Below are 17,045 nucleotides of genomic sequence, written 5' to 3'. Positions count from 1 at the left end.
CTCTTTTCTGAAGAGAGGTTGTGATTGGTCCAGTGGCGAGGCGGCTGTCGGATCCTAGCTCTTTGCAGGCTCGGAGGATAGGCCTTCCTTACCTGGACGCGGGGAGGAAACTGTTCTTTGCCCCTCAAGCGGTGGAGCAGGCCAAGTCCATCTCAGGCAGTTCCCCCTCAGCTCGCGGCCTAAGCTCCTGGCCCTCGAGCCTTCGTCTCACAGCATCTGCTTCCTTTTCCTTCACCCCCCTTTCCCTTAATTCTGGCCCGCAGCCTGTCTGGTTTCAGTTCTTTTCTAAAGCCTGTTTAGAGTGTCCCTAGTCAACCTTTTTGTAGCTGGCCAGGAGACCCCCTCTGGGTGCTGAGAATCAGGCTATGGTTGGGACAACAGGATCAGAAGGACACAGCATTCCTTCTGCTGTGGGTCTTGGGTCTCTCAGCTGAAGAGACAGCAAGAGAGGATTCTGGTCTTTTAAAACGAATCCACTAATCTAGGTGCAGAGCAGAACACGTATTTTTGAGTTCCAGAGCTCCAGTCTCTCCTCCCCAAAGTCTCACGACCACGGAGTCAAAAGATGTAGGGGAAATCTTGTGACCTTGGAGAGAGATCACGAAAATGTCTGAGTCTAATGAGTGTTCTGAGAACGGGTCAGGTAGTGGAGGTCCAGAGGAATGTCGGAATGATAATGAGCAACACCGAAGGGGGACGGGGCACTGAGCTGAGTGGATTCCAATTGGGTAGAACTGGAGTGGTGACAATTAGGGGAAGGAAAGCTGGCAATAGCGGTATGACAAGGGAAGCAATGCTAGAGCTCTGAGCGGGTGTGGGTTGTTGAGGGGCTGCTGTCTAAGCGTGTAGGAGGGAGTTTATAAGGCTGGTCATAGAGGGCTCCTACGGAATCAGCGTAAGGCCCGAGGTGCGACTGCCACCAGACACCGCCTGCAGGGAGGTGAGGGGCCCAGAAGGGCCAGGGAAGAGCCTGGAGTGCGCCGGATGGCAGCAGCAGGCTCCTTTAAGAGGCCGGCGGCTCCAGCGCAGCATCCCCCGCTCAGGGCGTGTCCGTCCCGGGGGGCCAGGGGCGGGGGCCTTGGAAGGAGCGGGAGTTCGAGCCGACTGGGGACGGGGCTAGGGGTCGGGGGGTGGGGGGAGAAAGCTGGGGCTGACACCCGTGCACCCGGACACCGCACAAGCATCGCCTGTGGCAGCGCCCCGGGTCCGGTCGAGGGCAGCGGGGGGAGGAGAGAAGGAGGAGGAGAAGGAGGAGGAGGCGGGAGCAGCATCCGGAGCCGAGCTGCAGCAGCGCCGCCTTTTGTGCTGCGGCCGCGGAGCCCCCGAGGTGAGAGCCTGGCCGAGTTGGGGGGGGTAGAGGGCAGGGATGGGTCCCTGTCCTGGGATCCGGGTGCAGAGGGAGGGTCGGGATGCAGATGTGGCGGGGTGGGGGAGGGTGGCGCGGGGATGCTGAGGCTGTGGGGCGGAGGAACTGGGGACCTGGACCCGACGTCTGTGGTGATGGGAAGAAGGGGAACGGAGCGGAGGGACGCCGCGGCCCAGCTTGGAGACGAAGGGCCTCTAGAGCTGGAAAGGACCGTATGGGGTGGGGGTGGGGGAGATGATTGGGGGACAGACTTAAAGGACAGCGGACAAGAGAACGTCCTCCTCTCCTCCCACTCATCCTCCAGAAGGGGAAGAGGGAAGGAGGAGGAAGACTTTGGGTCCCCTCAAGGAAGGAAAGGAAGGACGGGGGCCTGATGCGCCCACCGTCCACCTCCCCACCACCCCACCACCCCCACTCCCACACTCGGCCCACTGCACCTGAGGGTTATAGGCTGAGAGCACCTGTGCCTGGATGCCCAGGTGATGGTCCTCCTCCCCTTCCCTCTGATGCCCCTAATCGCCTCCAGCTGTGGCATTCACCTTCTCCATCCAGCTGTTGCTTCCTCCCCTCCCCCATTCATTTGTGGCTTTCTCCCTCTTTCTCACCTCCTGTGTCTCCCCTAACCCACTTCCCCAGCCCAGGCCTTTCAGGAACCTCCTCCCTTTCCCCCCAAACATTTCTCAAACTCCTGGGCTTAAAAATAAGCAAGAATCTGTTCCACACAGTTGTGACTCCTGATAACCATGGTGTTGGCTGAGGAGCGGGAAGAGAAGGGGTCAGAGGCTCTATAGCTAATGGACGGAAATCGGTGGGGTGCCCCTGAGCATAGAGGGAGGAGTCCCGCCTTTAGCGACTTTAACTCTGCACCTGCTCCCTCTTGGGAGGAGAGTGGGTGGGTGGCCCTCAACCAAGAGGCAGTGTGCTTGAGGTCTATGCCTCACCCAGAGTCCTCTTGGCCACAGCAGTGCCTCCCTCCAAATAACATTCCCTTCCAACTCGTGGGTTCGACTCCATGGCTCTGGGAGCTCTGATTTTCAACTTGAGGGTCATACCAAGGGAAGGCGAGCACAAGGGATTCAGGAAGGAAAGGGCTCAAACGCTCCCTGGTCTTCCTGTCCAGACAGCAAAGTTCCCCAGAGCTTCATTCAGGGCCTGCTCTCTCCCATCTCACGCTTCAGGCTGGCCGAAATCACTTGCCCTCTCGAGCCTGCCACTCATCCATTCTCACAGTGGGCACTGAGGTGATGCTGGGGAGACCAACAGCGTGATACCCCAACTCCAGCACCCATGAAAACACAACTAAATACCCATCCCCGGATCAAACCCCATTATGGGCAGAGGAGGCAAGAAGTTTAAGTGAGGACTGGCTTGGACGTCCTGCGTGTCCTTACAGCTGAGGGTGACAGAAACCCTCTCAAAACCAGGTGCTGTTCCGCAGTCCTTCCCCTGGAAGTAATAATGTCATCTGGCTTTGCCAGGGAGAGGACCCTAAGTCCTAGTACCCACCGCCCCAGACTCACCCAGTGGCTTCTCATGTGTGGCCCTACCTCTCTCTTGCCTGGGCCCAGAAAGAGGAAGGGACTAGGGAGTCAACCCCTCCAGAAGCCCCTCCCCGGGCAGAAGGAGGATACTGTGGAGATGGGCCAGCAGGCCCCACGAGGGCTTCAGGAGGGGCTGGTCCCAGAGACTGGTCCGTCTGCTTCATGTGCTCCCAGAAGTACCAGGGTCATCTGTGTGTTGGGGGAAAGGTGACGTGAGGAGGCAGGGACACTATCGTAGAGGCCACTCAGGATCATCCAGGATAAAAAGCCATTGGTCTTTGGTTCCGTCTTTCTTTGCTCTCCTTTTTTCCCTCGTGTTTGCCTACCTCTCTTTCCACCTGTACCCTCTCTGCTGCAGACGAGGAAAAGGGGAAGAAGGGAATCACATTTATAAAAAATCTGCTACTGCTTGTTAGGCACTTTCCGCATGGCTAATGTTTATGGGAGCTTCCTGTGTGCGAGGTACTGGGCTAGGAACTTTATTTGTATTCTCTTCCTAGCGTCAAAAACAAGACTAAGAGTTGGGTAGTGTTATCATCATCTCTATTTTAGGGATGAGGAAACTGGGGGCCCCGGGGTGGCTCAGTGGTTGAACGTCCGACTTCAGCTCAGGTCATGATCTCAGGGTTCGTGGGTTCGAGCCCCACGTCAGGATCTGCACTGGCAGCACGAAGCCTGCTTGGGATTCTGTCTGTCCCCTCCTCTCCCTGCCCTTCCCCTGCTCGCACTTTCTCTCTCAAAAATGAAAAAAACATTTATTAAAAGCAAAAAAAGTCATCTGTTCAAAGTCTGAAAAGCAGTTAGTGGCAAGAGCTTAGGTCTTGAACCCGGGCCTGCTGCCCCAGGCCTATCTTCTTAGCCACCACGTTATATACTGTGGTACCACTGTGCCCTTTCGGAGAGAAGAAACAGGTTTGTTCAGAAGTCTCTTACTCCAGGTTGCCCACCTGGTCCGGAGCAGAGACAGGACCTCAACCAAGCCTCTCTGATTCTCAGGCCACCCACCCTCCCTGGATAGCACACTGTCCCAAGTTAGATGACAGGAATGGATGAACACTCTGAATTTTTATTTCCTCATTTTCAATTCAAAATCGATTTTTTATTATTTTATTTTTTTAAGTTTATTTATTTGTTTTGAGAGAGAACAAATGAGCAGGGGAGGGGCAGAGAAAGGGAGAGACAGACTCCCAAGCAGGCTCCATGCTATCAGCCCAGAGCCCAATATGGGGCTCAAACTCCGCAACCGTGAGATCACCACCCAAGCCGAGATCAAGAGTCGAACGCTTAACCCACTGAGCCACCCAGGTACCCCAATTTGTTATTATTTTAGAAATAATTCAAAGTTATTACTGAAATATTAGAAAAAATCGATAAGTCACAAGAGAAAAATAAAAACACCCACAATCCCCCCTACTTAGAAACTGTTACACTTTGGTATCTGTCCTTCCAGATCGATCAATCGATCAATCTTTCTTTATTTCTTTATTATTTTTTGTCTTCCACATCTTTTTAAATGTGCACCCCCACTCAGGAGCTATTTGTTTGAATGTGCTGAACTTCTTCCAGGTCCACCTGAGGGCCTGAGTAGGAGGGACCCTGTGGCCCTTCATACCTTGCTCCTACCCCTCCCTCCCCTTCGCTTCTGACCTCAAAGGGTAGGGCTGAGGGGTGATCCTGGGCCACATTGGCCAGGGGTTGAGTATGGAGTGCAGGCCTTCTCCCTTAGCCGAGAGGGGAGTGGAAAGGTAGGCTTTGCAGAGGAAGGACTGAGGATCTGGAGGGGCAGTGGCTGGGGACTCTAGCACACCACTGCCATTGTGACCTGCTTTCCCTGGAGCCTGAAGTCAAGATTTGTCCTGGGGAAGTAGAAGGTCAGAGACCAAGTCTCCCTTTTTCTGGTCAGACAGAAGAGATGGCCTCTCCAGAATCCACAAAGGGAGACCTGGTGGCCAGCCAACCAGGAAGACAAAGCCAGGAGCCAGGCACTGTGTTCAAGGCATTCCCCACATCATCTTAACCCATCCCCCCACCCCATAAGATAGGGTTGGGAGTCTTGGAGGGATTATGGTCTTTAACTGGTGGCAAAACTGAGGTTCTGGCTCTGATCTCTCCAAGTCCAAAGTTGGCTCCTTTTTCCTAAACGGCCCTGCCACCTCCCCCAGCCCTGTCACTGCCCAGCCTGCTGGAAGAAGAGGTGGTGGCAGCTAGGGGGTCTCAGGGCTTGACCTGTATATGGCCCCGGGGGGGGGGGGGGAACGGCTGGATTTAGAGGTGATCCCAAGTGTACCCCAGGTTCTCAGGGGGAGACATTTCCCCCTCATGCAGGTATTGAGAAAGCTGTAGTTCTTTCGCTGTGTGAAGAACTTTGTATTCAAAATTTAGAAAAACAGCTGCTGCCAGTGGCCAGGAGGCAAGGTCAGGAGAGGTCGCAGTCCCTTACCCTGTCAGGAGCTCCAAAGCCCGCGGAGGTGGAACTAGCGTCCCAACATCTTGGGTCTCCTTTCCCTGCGAAGACCTGCCTTCCCACCCCCACTGGAGAGAGCCGGGGAGTCTTCCTTTTATTCTTGAGTGCACAACCAGGTTCAGGACAGGGGTGAGTGCTCAGTGTGAAAGCCCTCAATTTAGACAGATGGCCTTGCCTCTCCACCGAGCCCCCAAGACTGCCAGACATGCAGCTTGGCCTTGAGATTCTGCTGTTAGAACAGGACGTTACAGGAAAGAACTCAAAGGGTTCCCTAGCCACAAGCCTCCAGCACCTCAGACGGGAGACTCCAGGAGGAAGAATAAACAGGGGGGACCTCCCTGCCCCCATCCCCACCACAGGCTCCTGAGGGGGCACTCTGGGAATCACCAGCAAAGCAGAGGATCTGGTAGCTGAAACTGAATTAGGACCTCCCAGGGTGTCCGGAGAGCCTCTTCCCCTGGCGGATGTATAGTTTAGGGACCACTCTGTCCCCTCACCCAATCTGGAGTTCTGCACAGTAAGCACTTGGTAAATATGGTTGACAAAATGACAGAGATATCCACCCCCTCCTGTCACATCCCTGCCCTCCCCCCATGCTCTGCATAATTGATGGCTAGGGAGACAGCTCCCCTCCCCCAGGGTGACTGAATGTCTAGGCCAGGGGCTCCAAGCCCGGGATCTGCCCCCAAAGCCCTGGCGCCAAGGCCCAGCTGGGGGGGACAGTGGGACACAGCTGGCAGGTTGGAGATAAAGGAAACCGTGAGGGGGTGTGTTGGGAGAGGAATCTCCAGTTGACTGCAGCTCCCTGGGGGCTGCGCTTCCCCTTACTCCCTCAGGTCAGTCTGGATGGGCCACATTAGTCAAAGAACAGGATGGGGGCTGGCCTCAGGAGCCTGGCTAGACTCCCTCCTTCTCCCTGGGTCCCATCTTGTACTTCGGGTACTCCCACCGCCCTAAAGACAAACAGGTGAAATGGCTTCTCTCTCCGTCTCCCCAGTTGCTAGTCCTGGATACCGGAGGGGCCTCTGGGGAAGCCTGGTGACCTGGAGGGAGGCTTGGCGGCAAGTGTCTGAGCATTGTCATCCTAGTGGCCAAACACCCTGCGAGGGCTGAAAACTTCCTTTTAAAACCTAGGTGTTGTGCCTAGTCAAGGCTCAGCTTCTAAATAGGAAAGAACTGGGAACGGCACAGATGGTCTCCGCGTTTTCCAGTTCTTTCTCAGCTACTTTTCCTCAGCGTCCTCTCTGCTTTTCACATCCAGTTGTTCAGTCCATCCTTCCCAGATTTGATTCTGCCTGCGCTTCGCTCTGTTTCAGTCTCTGTGAATCTCTCGGCTCGTCCCTCCCTCCCTGGGTGTGCCTGTGGTCCTTTCTGTGTCCGTCTCCCTATCTCCCCATCTCCTGCTTTCTCTGTGGCACTGCACCCCCGATGCCAACCCAAGTCGGCTCTCCCTCCTCTCGGTGCCCTGGCTGAAGATTTGTCTGCATGACGGGTCAAGGGAGGTATGCGAAGGAGGGGAGCACGCAAGCGGCGGGCGGAGGGCACCGGGGTCCGTCCCCGCAGCCCTCCGGGTAATCGGCACATGGGCCTGCCCGGGTCAGGGGCGGGGCCCAGGCGCAGCCCCGCCCCCGCCGTCGCCGCTCACGTGACTCTGGGCTAATCTTGTCCTGGTGACTTCACACGCCGCCTCGGGCCCAGTCGTCATGGTTACGCCGCAGCGCCCAGCGCTTCCCCCAACCCGCTGTGTCCCCTCCCCTTCCCCACCCGGACCCCCTCCTTCCGCCGCCGGGCCCCCGCCTGGTCCCAGCCACGCGCCCCGCGCCACGTGATGGCCGGGAAGGAGGTCGGGAAGGGGGAGGGGGCGCCGGGGCCGTAACCCCTTCGTCCCCGCCTCGAAGGGCCCTCGTTGGGGCTTCCCGCGGGACCTGCCAGCGGCCCAATCCCTCCTGCCCTCCTCGCTGGGCACCTGCCCGGCGGGAGCGCTTGGGGGGCACAGACGAAAGCCCTCGGGTCCTGCAGAGTAAATCCCTGGCTTGTGTTTGTCTTTGGCATTGCAGTGTGTGCATCTAACCCCTCCGAGGCGCCGATAGCTTGCAGCATATGTTGAGGATTGAGAGGCTGGGTCTGTGACTTCAGCTTTCTGAGCCTTAGTTTCCTGCAGAATATAAAGGGACCAATGGTAACGGCTCCTTCCCTGGATGGTGGCGAAGAGCCAGGGAGCTACTGAGTACGTGGTGTAGGGACGGTCTTGAAGACGACCGTCCTGCCAGCGCACCTGATGCCTGGCGAAGCCCTGGGATCCCGTGCGCGAAAGCCAGGGGCTCTCCAGGAGTCCAGGCTCTCAGAGGAGTCAGACACGCCCGAACACACCGTGCATCCAGGATAATAGGAGCCATGACAGGGGAAGCACGGGGGGGCTGTGCCAGCCCCAGAAGGGACATGAACTCAGAGTGGCGGGGAGAGAGAGGAAGAAGACTTCGAGGATGGAGATTTGGAGAGATGGGGCTTGAGAAGAGAAGGCCTGGGGGTGGAGCTTGAGCCTCTTCCTGGCTAAGGCACCCTGGGCAGATTATCCAATACCTCTGTCACTAGGGGTGAGTTTCATTTTGAGGATTAAATGAGTTAATGCGCCTACTGACAGAGGCTAACATACATAGGAAGCCTTCCATAAGAGTTAGCCGTTATTATTAGATGTTCTGGCACAAAAGCCCGACGGTATCCTGATATCAGGCACAGTTCTGTATGGCCCGGGTACCAACAGCAGTGGGAGAGGAGGCTGGGGAGGGACCAGAGCGTGGAGATGAGGCTAGGCTGCTGGACCAAGGGCAGTGAGGGTCACTAAAGGGTTTGAAACTGAAGAGGGGGTCCTGGCCAATCTGTGTTTTAGAAAGATCCTTGAAAGGGCTGGTGGAAAATGAAGCAGGGGGAGCCAAGAAAGTATAGGAGACTACGAGTCAGTTGTTCTGGGCTAAGTGACGCAGCTAACGAGGCCTGAACTAAGACAGTAATGTAGGACTCAAGAGAATAGAATGGCACTGGGTCAGCTTTACAGATGGCCAGATTCAAGTAGGAACCACCTGAGGTGCTTTTTACATATGCGGGTTCTAGGCCCACCCCACACCCAATGAAAAAGTCCTTGAGAGGCCTGGAAATTTGTTATAAGAGCTGAGACCATCCGAGGTGCCAAACCTCTAGGTCTATCTGTGTCATCATCCAGTGACCCCTTTTTATGTGTGGATTCCTGTCCCTCCTCGCCCGTTGTGATTCCGAGGCTCTGGTGCAAGGGTTCGGGGAGGACCCTATTCTGAGGAACAGTTAGAGGATCCCTGCCCTCAGGAATCCTCACATCCCATGATTTGTTAGCTCACTGGAGGTGGAGGGAGACAAGACCAGGGCTCCAGCTGTCAAGATCTGGGCAGGTTTGGGATAGGTTGAAGAATTCGCTGTGCCTGAGTGAGAGCTCGCTTACCCCTTTGTACCGTTGGAGAAATTGAGGCCCGGATCCAGTTTGCCCAAGGTCACACAGCCAGGAAGTGGCAAAGGCTAGAATTCAGATTTTTTTTTTTTTTTTTTTTTTTTTTTTTTTTGGTTTAATGGTTACTTTTTAAATAGCACCTGGTTACAAATTGGGACACATCTCCCCTGTCTGGAAAGCTGGTCCTTGGTTTGGGCAGCTGGGGATGGGAATGGAGAAAGAGGAAAGGAGACGGGGCCTTCTGTAACCACCCCCCCTGGGGGAGCAGCAGATCAGGTGGCAGTGCTAAGGGGGGGTGAAGCAGTAGGCAACCTCGTTCTGACACCGCTTCTGTACCTGCTCTGGGTCCGCCTTTGCCCCCAGCTGTATGTGTGTCCCCCACCCCCGTCGGGGACAGGAGAGCTGATTGGTTGCGGGCTTCACTTACTGGCGAGGCCCCGGTGTGTACCCGTGAGCCCTGGAGAGGGAGACCCAGATGGGAGCCCTGAGTGTGCCTTGGGATGACTCTCGCCCGAGTTTAGTGTCCCTGAGAGGCCTCGGCTGTTTCACGTGTAAGTACACGAGCGGGAGCCCCGGTGCAGCACCGGTATGTGGGAGGCCCAGGAACGTCATCGAAGAGTGCCTGAGCGTCACCCGCCTGTGCCTCAGTGCGAGGGAGATCTAAGTGTGTGCCTACTGTGTGTCTAAGGTTGAGACTCAAAACATGCATGCCTGAGAGACCTTTATGTGACCTGTGTGTGTGCATGGGAGCTTCAAGTGGAAGAAAAATGAGCTCCGGAGGGGACTTTCAGTAATCTTACAAGGCTAAGGGAACTAGTCTGTGACCAGAGTACTTGAGTTTCAGACCTATCTTACCAGTATGTACGTACGTGAGTGGGGCTGTTACCTGTGTCTGCTTGAAAATGATACTCAGGTATGTTACTAATAGATGCTTGAGAGCCAGCTTGTGGATCGGGTTCCTTAGAGGGGTCCCAGGTGAAACGTGGAGGGTACCCGAGGGCGAGGGAGGCTGAGTGTGGTTTCCAGGAGGGCTGTGGTGAGCCCAGATCCCCCACCCAGGCCTCCCTGCCTCTGGGGCGAGCGTTCCAAGCTGGCGCACCTCGGGCCCACCGTCCCTCCTTCCTTTGTTTCCATAGGGCCCACCGCCGGCCACCACACCGGGCCCCAGAGGCCATGGCCTGCCTCCACGAGACCCGCACACCCTCCCCTTCCTTTGGGGGTTTCGTGTCCACCCTAAGTGAGGCGTCCATGCGCAAGCTCGACCCAGACACTTCCGACTGCACCCCCGAGAAGGACCTGACGCCTACCCAGTGTGTACTTCGAGATGTGGTGCCGCTCAGCGGGCAGGGTGGGGGCGGACCCAGCCCCTCCCCAGGCGGAGAGCCACCCCCCGAGCCTTTTGCCAATAGTGTCCTGCAGCTTCACGAGCAGGATGCAGGGGGCCCAGGGGGAGCCACTGGGTCCCCTGAGAGTCGGGCGTCCAGAGTTCGAGCAGATGAGGTGCGGCTGCAGTGCCAGAGTGGCAGTGGCTTCCTGGAAGGGCTCTTCGGCTGCCTGCGCCCCGTCTGGACCATGATTGGCAAAGCCTACTCCACCGAGCACAAGCAGCAGCAGGAAGGTAGGCCGCGTCTTCGCGGGGGCCCGTCTCACTGAGATCTGTGGGCCCTCGCCGCCTCATCACCTGATGACCCTTTGCTTCCCCGAGCCCAGCCACGGCCCCTTATCCGTCCACCAGCCGCCGACTTCCCTGCCTCGTAGGATGCCCGTCTGTTCCCACAGCGGGCCCCCCAAACCTAGTCTTCTTGGTCTGCTTTGGCTGCTTTTCAGCCTCAGCCGCCCTGAGTCACTTCGGCCGGCCCAGCGCTTTCCCCCCGCCTGCCCATCACAAGGCCGAGCGTGGCTTTCTCTGAGCCTTGTGGCACTGTGCCTCCTGTTCACAGACCTTTGGGAGGTCCCCTTTGAGGAAATCCTGGATCTGCAGTGGGTGGGCTCAGGGGCCCAGGGCGCTGTCTTCCTGGGGCGCTTCCACGGGGAGGAGGTGGCTGTGAAGAAGGTACGGGACCTGAAGGAGACTGACATCAAGCACCTCCGAAAGCTGAAGCACCCCAACATCATCACCTTCAAGTAAGGGCCAGGGCAGGGGCCACTCTGCTGTGGGCAGGGACCTGCCTGGGCAGCAGGGATCAACTCCACCTTTTCCTAGAGACGATGCCCGAACAGGCTGGGTGGGAACGGGGGCTCCAAGTGTGAATCAGGGGAGTGCTGGGCTGGCTGAGGCCCTCACACCGCCGTTTGGCCCCCAGGGGCGTGTGCACCCAGGCTCCCTGCTACTGCATCCTCATGGAGTTCTGCGCCCAGGGCCAGCTGTACGAGGTACTGCGGGCCGGCCGCCCTGTCACCCCCTCATTGCTGGTTGACTGGTCCATGGGCATCGCCGGTGGCATGAACTACCTGCACCTGCACAAGATTATCCATAGAGACCTCAAGTCCCCCAAGTGAGTAAGCAAGCACGCACAGAGAAGCTGGTGCGCGTGGTCTCCTGCAGGTGACCCCACCTCTTAGCGTAGCCGTGTCCCAGCTTCCAGACCCTGTCCTAAGCTCATGTGGCCGTCTCAAAAACCCCTCTCAAATGACAGTCCTGTCTCGGGAGGGCCGTGGCAAGCCCCCTACCTCTGGGTGTCCCAAGGGACTTCACACAGGAAGTTAGCTGCTGCAGCTAGATGAGGTGCGGAGGGGCCTGGACCCCAGCTGACTACGATCTTTACCAGCATGCTAATCACGTACGACGATGTGGTGAAGATCTCCGATTTTGGCACTTCCAAGGAGCTGAGTGACAAGAGCACCAAGATGTCCTTTGCAGGGACAGTAGCCTGGATGGCCCCTGAAGTGATCCGCAATGAGCCTGTGTCTGAGAAGGTCGACATCTGGTGAGGGCCAGGTTGAGGACTGCGACTGGCAGGTGGCCAGCCCCGGGGAAGGAGGGAGCTTCGGGGGCCTGAGGCAAGGAGAGGAGCCTGACAGCCAGGGCCTCTCAAGGGAGCCCCTCCCAAGGGATGTCCCCTCTTATCTATCCCCAGGTCCTTTGGTGTGGTGCTGTGGGAACTGCTGACTGGAGAGATCCCCTACAAAGACGTGGATTCCTCAGCCATCATCTGGGGCGTAGGAAGCAACAGTCTCCATCTGCCTGTGCCCTCCAGCTGCCCGGACGGCTTCAAAATCCTGCTTCGCCAGTGCTGGTAAGGGTGGCCTGGCAAAGCTGGGAACACAGGGTTGTTGCTGATGATCAGCCAGCACCTAGGACCCAGGCATCCCGACCCAGAATCCTGAACACAGAAAAAGGGACAGACCTCCCTCATATGGCTTTCCAAGGCCCCTGGATTCAGGGCACAGGTCAAGGGGACTGCAGTTTCCAGCGGAGTGTTGCTGGACTGATCCAGAACCTGCGAGGGTACAGTAAATCGTGCAATGCAACACTGAGCTAGTGGCATCCTCGTCTGTAAAACAGGGACACCAGTGTCTGCCATCCAGAGCTGCTCTGGTGCGCCTGCGAAGGGCAGGCACGGCTGCCCAGCATGGGGGTTTGAGCCTCAAGTTGGCCGCCCTAGAACTCAGGAAGAAGGAGGGCCTTGGACTCCCGTTTGGGACCTAGACTCTGAAGGGAGGGTTGAAGATTTCTAATCTTTGGTTAACCATTTCCCACAGTTAGGTTTCTTTTAATGGAATGAACTCAGAAAAAGGTGTTTTGGCAAACAAGTTGGAAAACAGGATTAGATAGGCTTCCTTACTGCGGGACTTTTGTCACAGAGTACATTCTAGGATTCTCCAGGACGTGCTTTGGAGAAGGATGCCCTAGTTCCTTTCTGGTCTTCCCTGAAATAATCCCTTTGTCTCCTCCAAACTCCATTCCCTCCAGGAACAGCAAGCCACGAAATCGTCCATCATTCCGTCAGATCCTGCTGCATCTGGACATAGCCTCAGCCGACGTCCTCTCCACACCCCAGGAGACTTACTTTAAGTCCCAGGTGTGCTATGGGTGGAAAAGGAATACCTCAACTCCTGCCCTGTGGGGAGGCGGGGAAGGGCCGACTGGATGGCAGGTTAGCTCTTTAAGAGGGCCGAGACCCCATCTTGACCAGTCCTATGCCTACTCCCCTCTTGCTCCTGGTCTGTAGCAGGGCAGCACCTGTATAGGCTTCCTACGGGTGTGAGGTCGGTCCCTCACCCCTCATTGTCTGTCCACCCCCTAGGCAGAGTGGCGCGAAGAGGTAAAGCTGCACTTTGAAAAAATTAAGTCAGAAGGGACCTGTCTGCACCGCCTAGAAGAGGAGCTGGTGATGCGGAGGCGGGAGGAGCTCAGGTGTGTGCCTGTGTCTGGGAAGGGGACACCTTCTGTCAGGACAGCAGGGACCATGGACCAGTTCCCAGAGACTGGGACAGATTACGGCACCAGGTGACGCTAGGTCACCCAGGAGACCCTTCTGCCTGTTTCAGACACGCCTTGGACATCAGGGAGCACTATGAAAGGAAGTTGGAGAGAGCCAACAACCTGTACATGGAACTTAATGCACTCATGCTGCAGCTGGAGCTCAAGGAGCGGGAACTGCTCAGGTAACCACGTGCTCCCCGTGCATCAGATCTCCAGTCTTCGTGGAGCAGTGTGTGACGCAGTGAAGCTCTTGAGCCTGGGTCCCCCTTTCTGACCACATGCCCAACTGAGGTGTCTGGTCTTTAGGAGGGAACAAGCTTTAGAGAGGAGGTGCCCAGGTCTGCTGAAGTCACACCCTTCCCGAGGCCTCCTGCATGGGAACACGATGGAGAAGCTCATCAAGAAGAGGAACGTCCCACAGAAACTGTCACCCCACAGTAAAAGGTGGGACCAGAGTTCACAAGTGCCAAGGTTTAAGAATGGTAAGGGGAATGCCAGAGGCATGGGTAGAGGTCAAGGAGGCCAGGAAGATTGATCTATAGGTGGGGAGATGTGCTTCATACTACCCAAGGTTAGGGAGGGCTTTCAGTGGGTCAATTTGTGAATCTCAGACTTGTACTTTTTCCCTCTTCCCCCAGGCCAGATATCCTCAAGACTGAATCTTTGCTACCTAAACTTGATGCTGCCCTGAGTGGGGTGGGGCTTCCTGGGTGTCCTAAGGGCCCTCCCTCGCCAGGACGGACTCGCCGTGGGAAGACTCGTCACCGCAAGGCCAGCGCCAAGGGCAGCTGCGGAGACCTGCCTGGGCTTCGTGCAGCTTTGCCGCCCCATGAACCTGGGGGACCAGGAAGCCCAGGGGGGCTAGGAGGGGGACCCTCAGCCTGGGAGGCCTGCCCTCCAGCCCTCCGTGGGCTCCACCATGACCTCCTGCTACGAAAGATGTCGTCATCGTCCCCGGATCTGCTGTCAGCAGCACTGGGAGCCCGGGGCCGAGGGGCCACGGGGGGAGCAGGGGATCCTGGCTCACCACCTCCAGCCCGGGGAGACACCCCGCCGAGTGAGGGCTCAGCACCTGGCTCCACCAGCCCAGATTCACCTGGGGGAGCCAAAGGGGAGCCACCTCCACCAGTAGGGCCTGGTGACGTAGGGCTGCTGGGAACTGGAAGGGAAGGGACAGCGGGACGGGGAGGAAGCCGGGCTGGGTCCCAACACTTGACCCCAGCTGCACTGCTGTACAGGGCTGCTGTCACCCGAAGCCAGGTAAAGTATGGGGTGGTTCCTAAGCTCTTTCCCTTTCCTTGTTCTCCCTGGGACCCCCAGTCCGTAACTCATTTCCCATATTAGGTTTTCATCTTAAACCATTCCCTACTTAACCCTTAGGACTACGTTCCCTCCTCGAGTCCTTGCTGACCTCGTCTTTTGACCACAGTCCCCTCATCTCTCCTGTAGAAACGTGGCATCTCATCAGAGGAAGAGGAAGGAGAAGTGGACAGTGAGGTAGAGCTGACATCGAGCCAGAGGTGAGTGACACAGTACAGGAGGCAGTGACACGGTCTTGCTTCTTGGGCTGCAAGGCATGCTGACTGTAGCCCCTGCCTCCCCAACATACAGGTGGCCTCAGGGTCTGAACATGCGCCAGTCACTATCCACCTTCAGCTCAGAGAATCCATCTGATGGGGAGGAGGGCACAGCCAGTGAGCCTTCCCCCAGTGGCACACCTGAAGTCGGCAGTACCAACACGGATGAGCGGCCGGATGAGCGGTCTGATGACATGTGTTCCCAGGGCTCAGAAATCCCACTGGACCCACCTGCTTCAGAGGTGGTTCCTGGCCCCGAACCCAGCTCCTCATCCATCCCACACCAGGACCTACCCAGAGGGGAGCAGGTAAGTCACAGAAACAGCTAGGTATTAAGGGGCAGATGCTTAGTCATTTGTGATCTACTGGGTAAACAGGAGCAGAGGCCAGAAAGCTAGGTATTTAGCCTCCAAGTCACTCAGCAGCTGAGCCCAGTTCCCTCCCTATCAAAGAGCAAACATCCACATGGTAGAATTTGAGAGGCCCTAGGATAGAGCACATAGTATGGTTAGTAGGTTAGCAGCGTTGCTTGTATGTATAAATTGCAGCCAAGAGCAATCCTGAAACCAGGAGTCTGGTGCCTTGGTAATGGCCTGAGCAAAGATCTGAAGCAGTGAAGTCTGAACTGCTGGCTGTTACAGAAACCTCAGTGAAGGATCTTGAAGGAATCTATTTTCTTTGTAATGCCAAGAGATGCTGAGCCTCACTTCACTGCATTTCTACTCTTCACAGGGCCCTCCCAATTCTGAGGACTCAGACTGTGACAGCACTGAACTGGACAACTCCAACAGTGGTGAAACCTTGCAGCCTCCAGCCTCCCTCCCTCCATGAAAGCCACTCTTATTCCTGTACATAGAGAAATATTTATATAAATAATATATAAGCGCCACATAATCAACAGAGAAAGATGGGGCTGTCCCAGCCTTAAGTCAGGCTCAAGGGAGTCTGACCCCTGACCAATTCACCTGAAACTCTAGGGATACTGGCAGCTGTGGAAGTGAAGGACAAGCACTACCCTAGAGCTGTGGGTGCGGGCAAACTGGCCCCTTCCTGCTTCACCCCATTATGTTCAGCAAGCGGTAAGGCAATAGAAAAGCCAGACTTGCCTCTTATGTTCCTCTATACTCTTTCCCCCCTGACCCTGGGGAGGAGGAAAGGGAGCCACTTAGACTGCACTTTTTCCCCCCCCCCACCCGTTTACTCTGTTTACATATTTTGCACTTGGGAGGAGGGAGGCTAAGGCTGGGTCCTCCCCTCGGAGGTTTCTCAGGTGGCAATGTAACTAATTTCTTTGTCCCTCCATTTCTCTGCCCAAGCCCTGGCTTAGGGCCTAGGGGGAGTTTAGGAGATTGTGAAAGCATGTGATGGCTCAGGCTGAAGAAATGGGATGTTGTTTTAAGTCCCTGCTTTTATCCTGGTGCCTGATTGGGGTGGGGACTGTCATATTGTAACCCCTGTGAAAAATCTTAAAATATAACCACTCCATGCAGGCCTAGCTGTTGAGGGTTTTTTTGATGAATGTATGGGGTAGTACACATGGTCAAGTAGGAGCCTTAGGCTCCATACATTATCTGAGACTCTGGACAAGTTACAAATTATTCCCTCCTTTTATGTGGTTTTTTTGTTTTGTTTTGTTTTTACTAAATGAACATCACTTAAAGTTCCAACCTTCTAAAATTATCTGCAAAAATGGGAACAGGTACATCTTTCTAAAGGACTTTAGTAAAAGGACAGAAAATGTTACGACACCCATTTTTATGAAGAGAACTGTAAATGAATAGTTATTCAAAACAGGAAAACTGGTCTTTTAGCTTGGCCGACAGAACAGACATGCCCAGCAACCTGAATCCCAGTCAGACATCCATCCGACTGCTTCCGAAGTATGCATGTGCATCCTTCCTTCCCCACCCCACCGCCCATCCAGTGGAAGTGCTTGCCTACTCTCTGCAGACAAGTCCTAGGAAAATTTAACCCCCAAACTTTCGGACAAAGGGCACACAACCAGCTTGCAACAGCTATTAGGTCACTTTGCAATGAAGGCTCAAGGGAACACTGGATCAAGGGCTACAAAAAAAAAGATGGAGTGGTAAAACAGAAGAAAACATCTTAACTGGAATAAAGCCTTCTATTCAAAACCCAAGCAGGGTCCTTGTCCTTTGAGGCATAAGAGGTGCAAAGAGAACGGCAAGACAACAG

General features: G+C 55.8%; 1 protein-coding gene across 4 annotated transcripts; it reads left to right on the top strand.

Annotated features, from left to right (window-relative positions):
- Positions 1-1,155: 1,155 nt before the first annotated feature.
- On the top strand, positions 1,156-16,344 carry MAP3K12 (mitogen-activated protein kinase kinase kinase 12). 4 transcript variants are annotated; one of them, XM_047868529.1, is made up of 14 exons: positions 1,156-1,327; positions 9,983-10,464; positions 10,787-10,970; positions 11,150-11,341; positions 11,615-11,773; positions 11,924-12,082; positions 12,760-12,868; positions 13,094-13,203; positions 13,338-13,454; positions 13,579-13,716; positions 13,911-14,532; positions 14,722-14,792; positions 14,884-15,157; positions 15,582-16,344. In XM_047868529.1, exons 2-14 carry the CDS (start codon positions 10,020-10,022, stop codon positions 15,678-15,680), a joined length of 2,679 nt encoding a protein of 892 aa, XP_047724485.1. In that variant the 5' UTR covers positions 1,156-1,327; positions 9,983-10,019; the 3' UTR covers positions 15,681-16,344. The 4 variants fall into 4 exon arrangements, 3 of the variants coding, with proteins under 3 accessions (XP_047724485.1, XP_047724486.1, XP_047724484.1); XM_047868530.1 differs by lacking the exon at positions 1,156-1,327 and adding an exon at positions 7,878-7,965; XM_047868528.1 differs by lacking the exon at positions 1,156-1,327 and adding an exon at positions 9,518-9,759.
- The last annotated feature ends 701 nt before the right edge of the window (positions 16,345-17,045 follow it).

The sequence above is a fragment of the Prionailurus viverrinus genome, chromosome B4 (assembly GCF_022837055.1).
Source record: "Prionailurus viverrinus isolate Anna chromosome B4, UM_Priviv_1.0, whole genome shotgun sequence".
NCBI lineage: Eukaryota > Metazoa > Chordata > Mammalia > Carnivora > Felidae > Prionailurus > Prionailurus viverrinus.
The sequence above is the reverse complement of the archived record's forward strand: the minus strand, read 5'-3'. Positions and strand labels throughout refer to the sequence as shown.

Coding starts and splice junctions, on each gene's coding strand:
- MAP3K12 (XM_047868528.1), top strand. Junction 13,455..13,578: donor AAGGAGCGGGAACTGCTCAG/GTAACCACGTGC, acceptor TCTGGTCTTTAG/GAGGGAACAAGCTTTAGAGA. Junction 15,158..15,581: donor ACCTACCCAGAGGGGAGCAG/GTAAGTCACAGA, acceptor TACTCTTCACAG/GGCCCTCCCAATTCTGAGGA.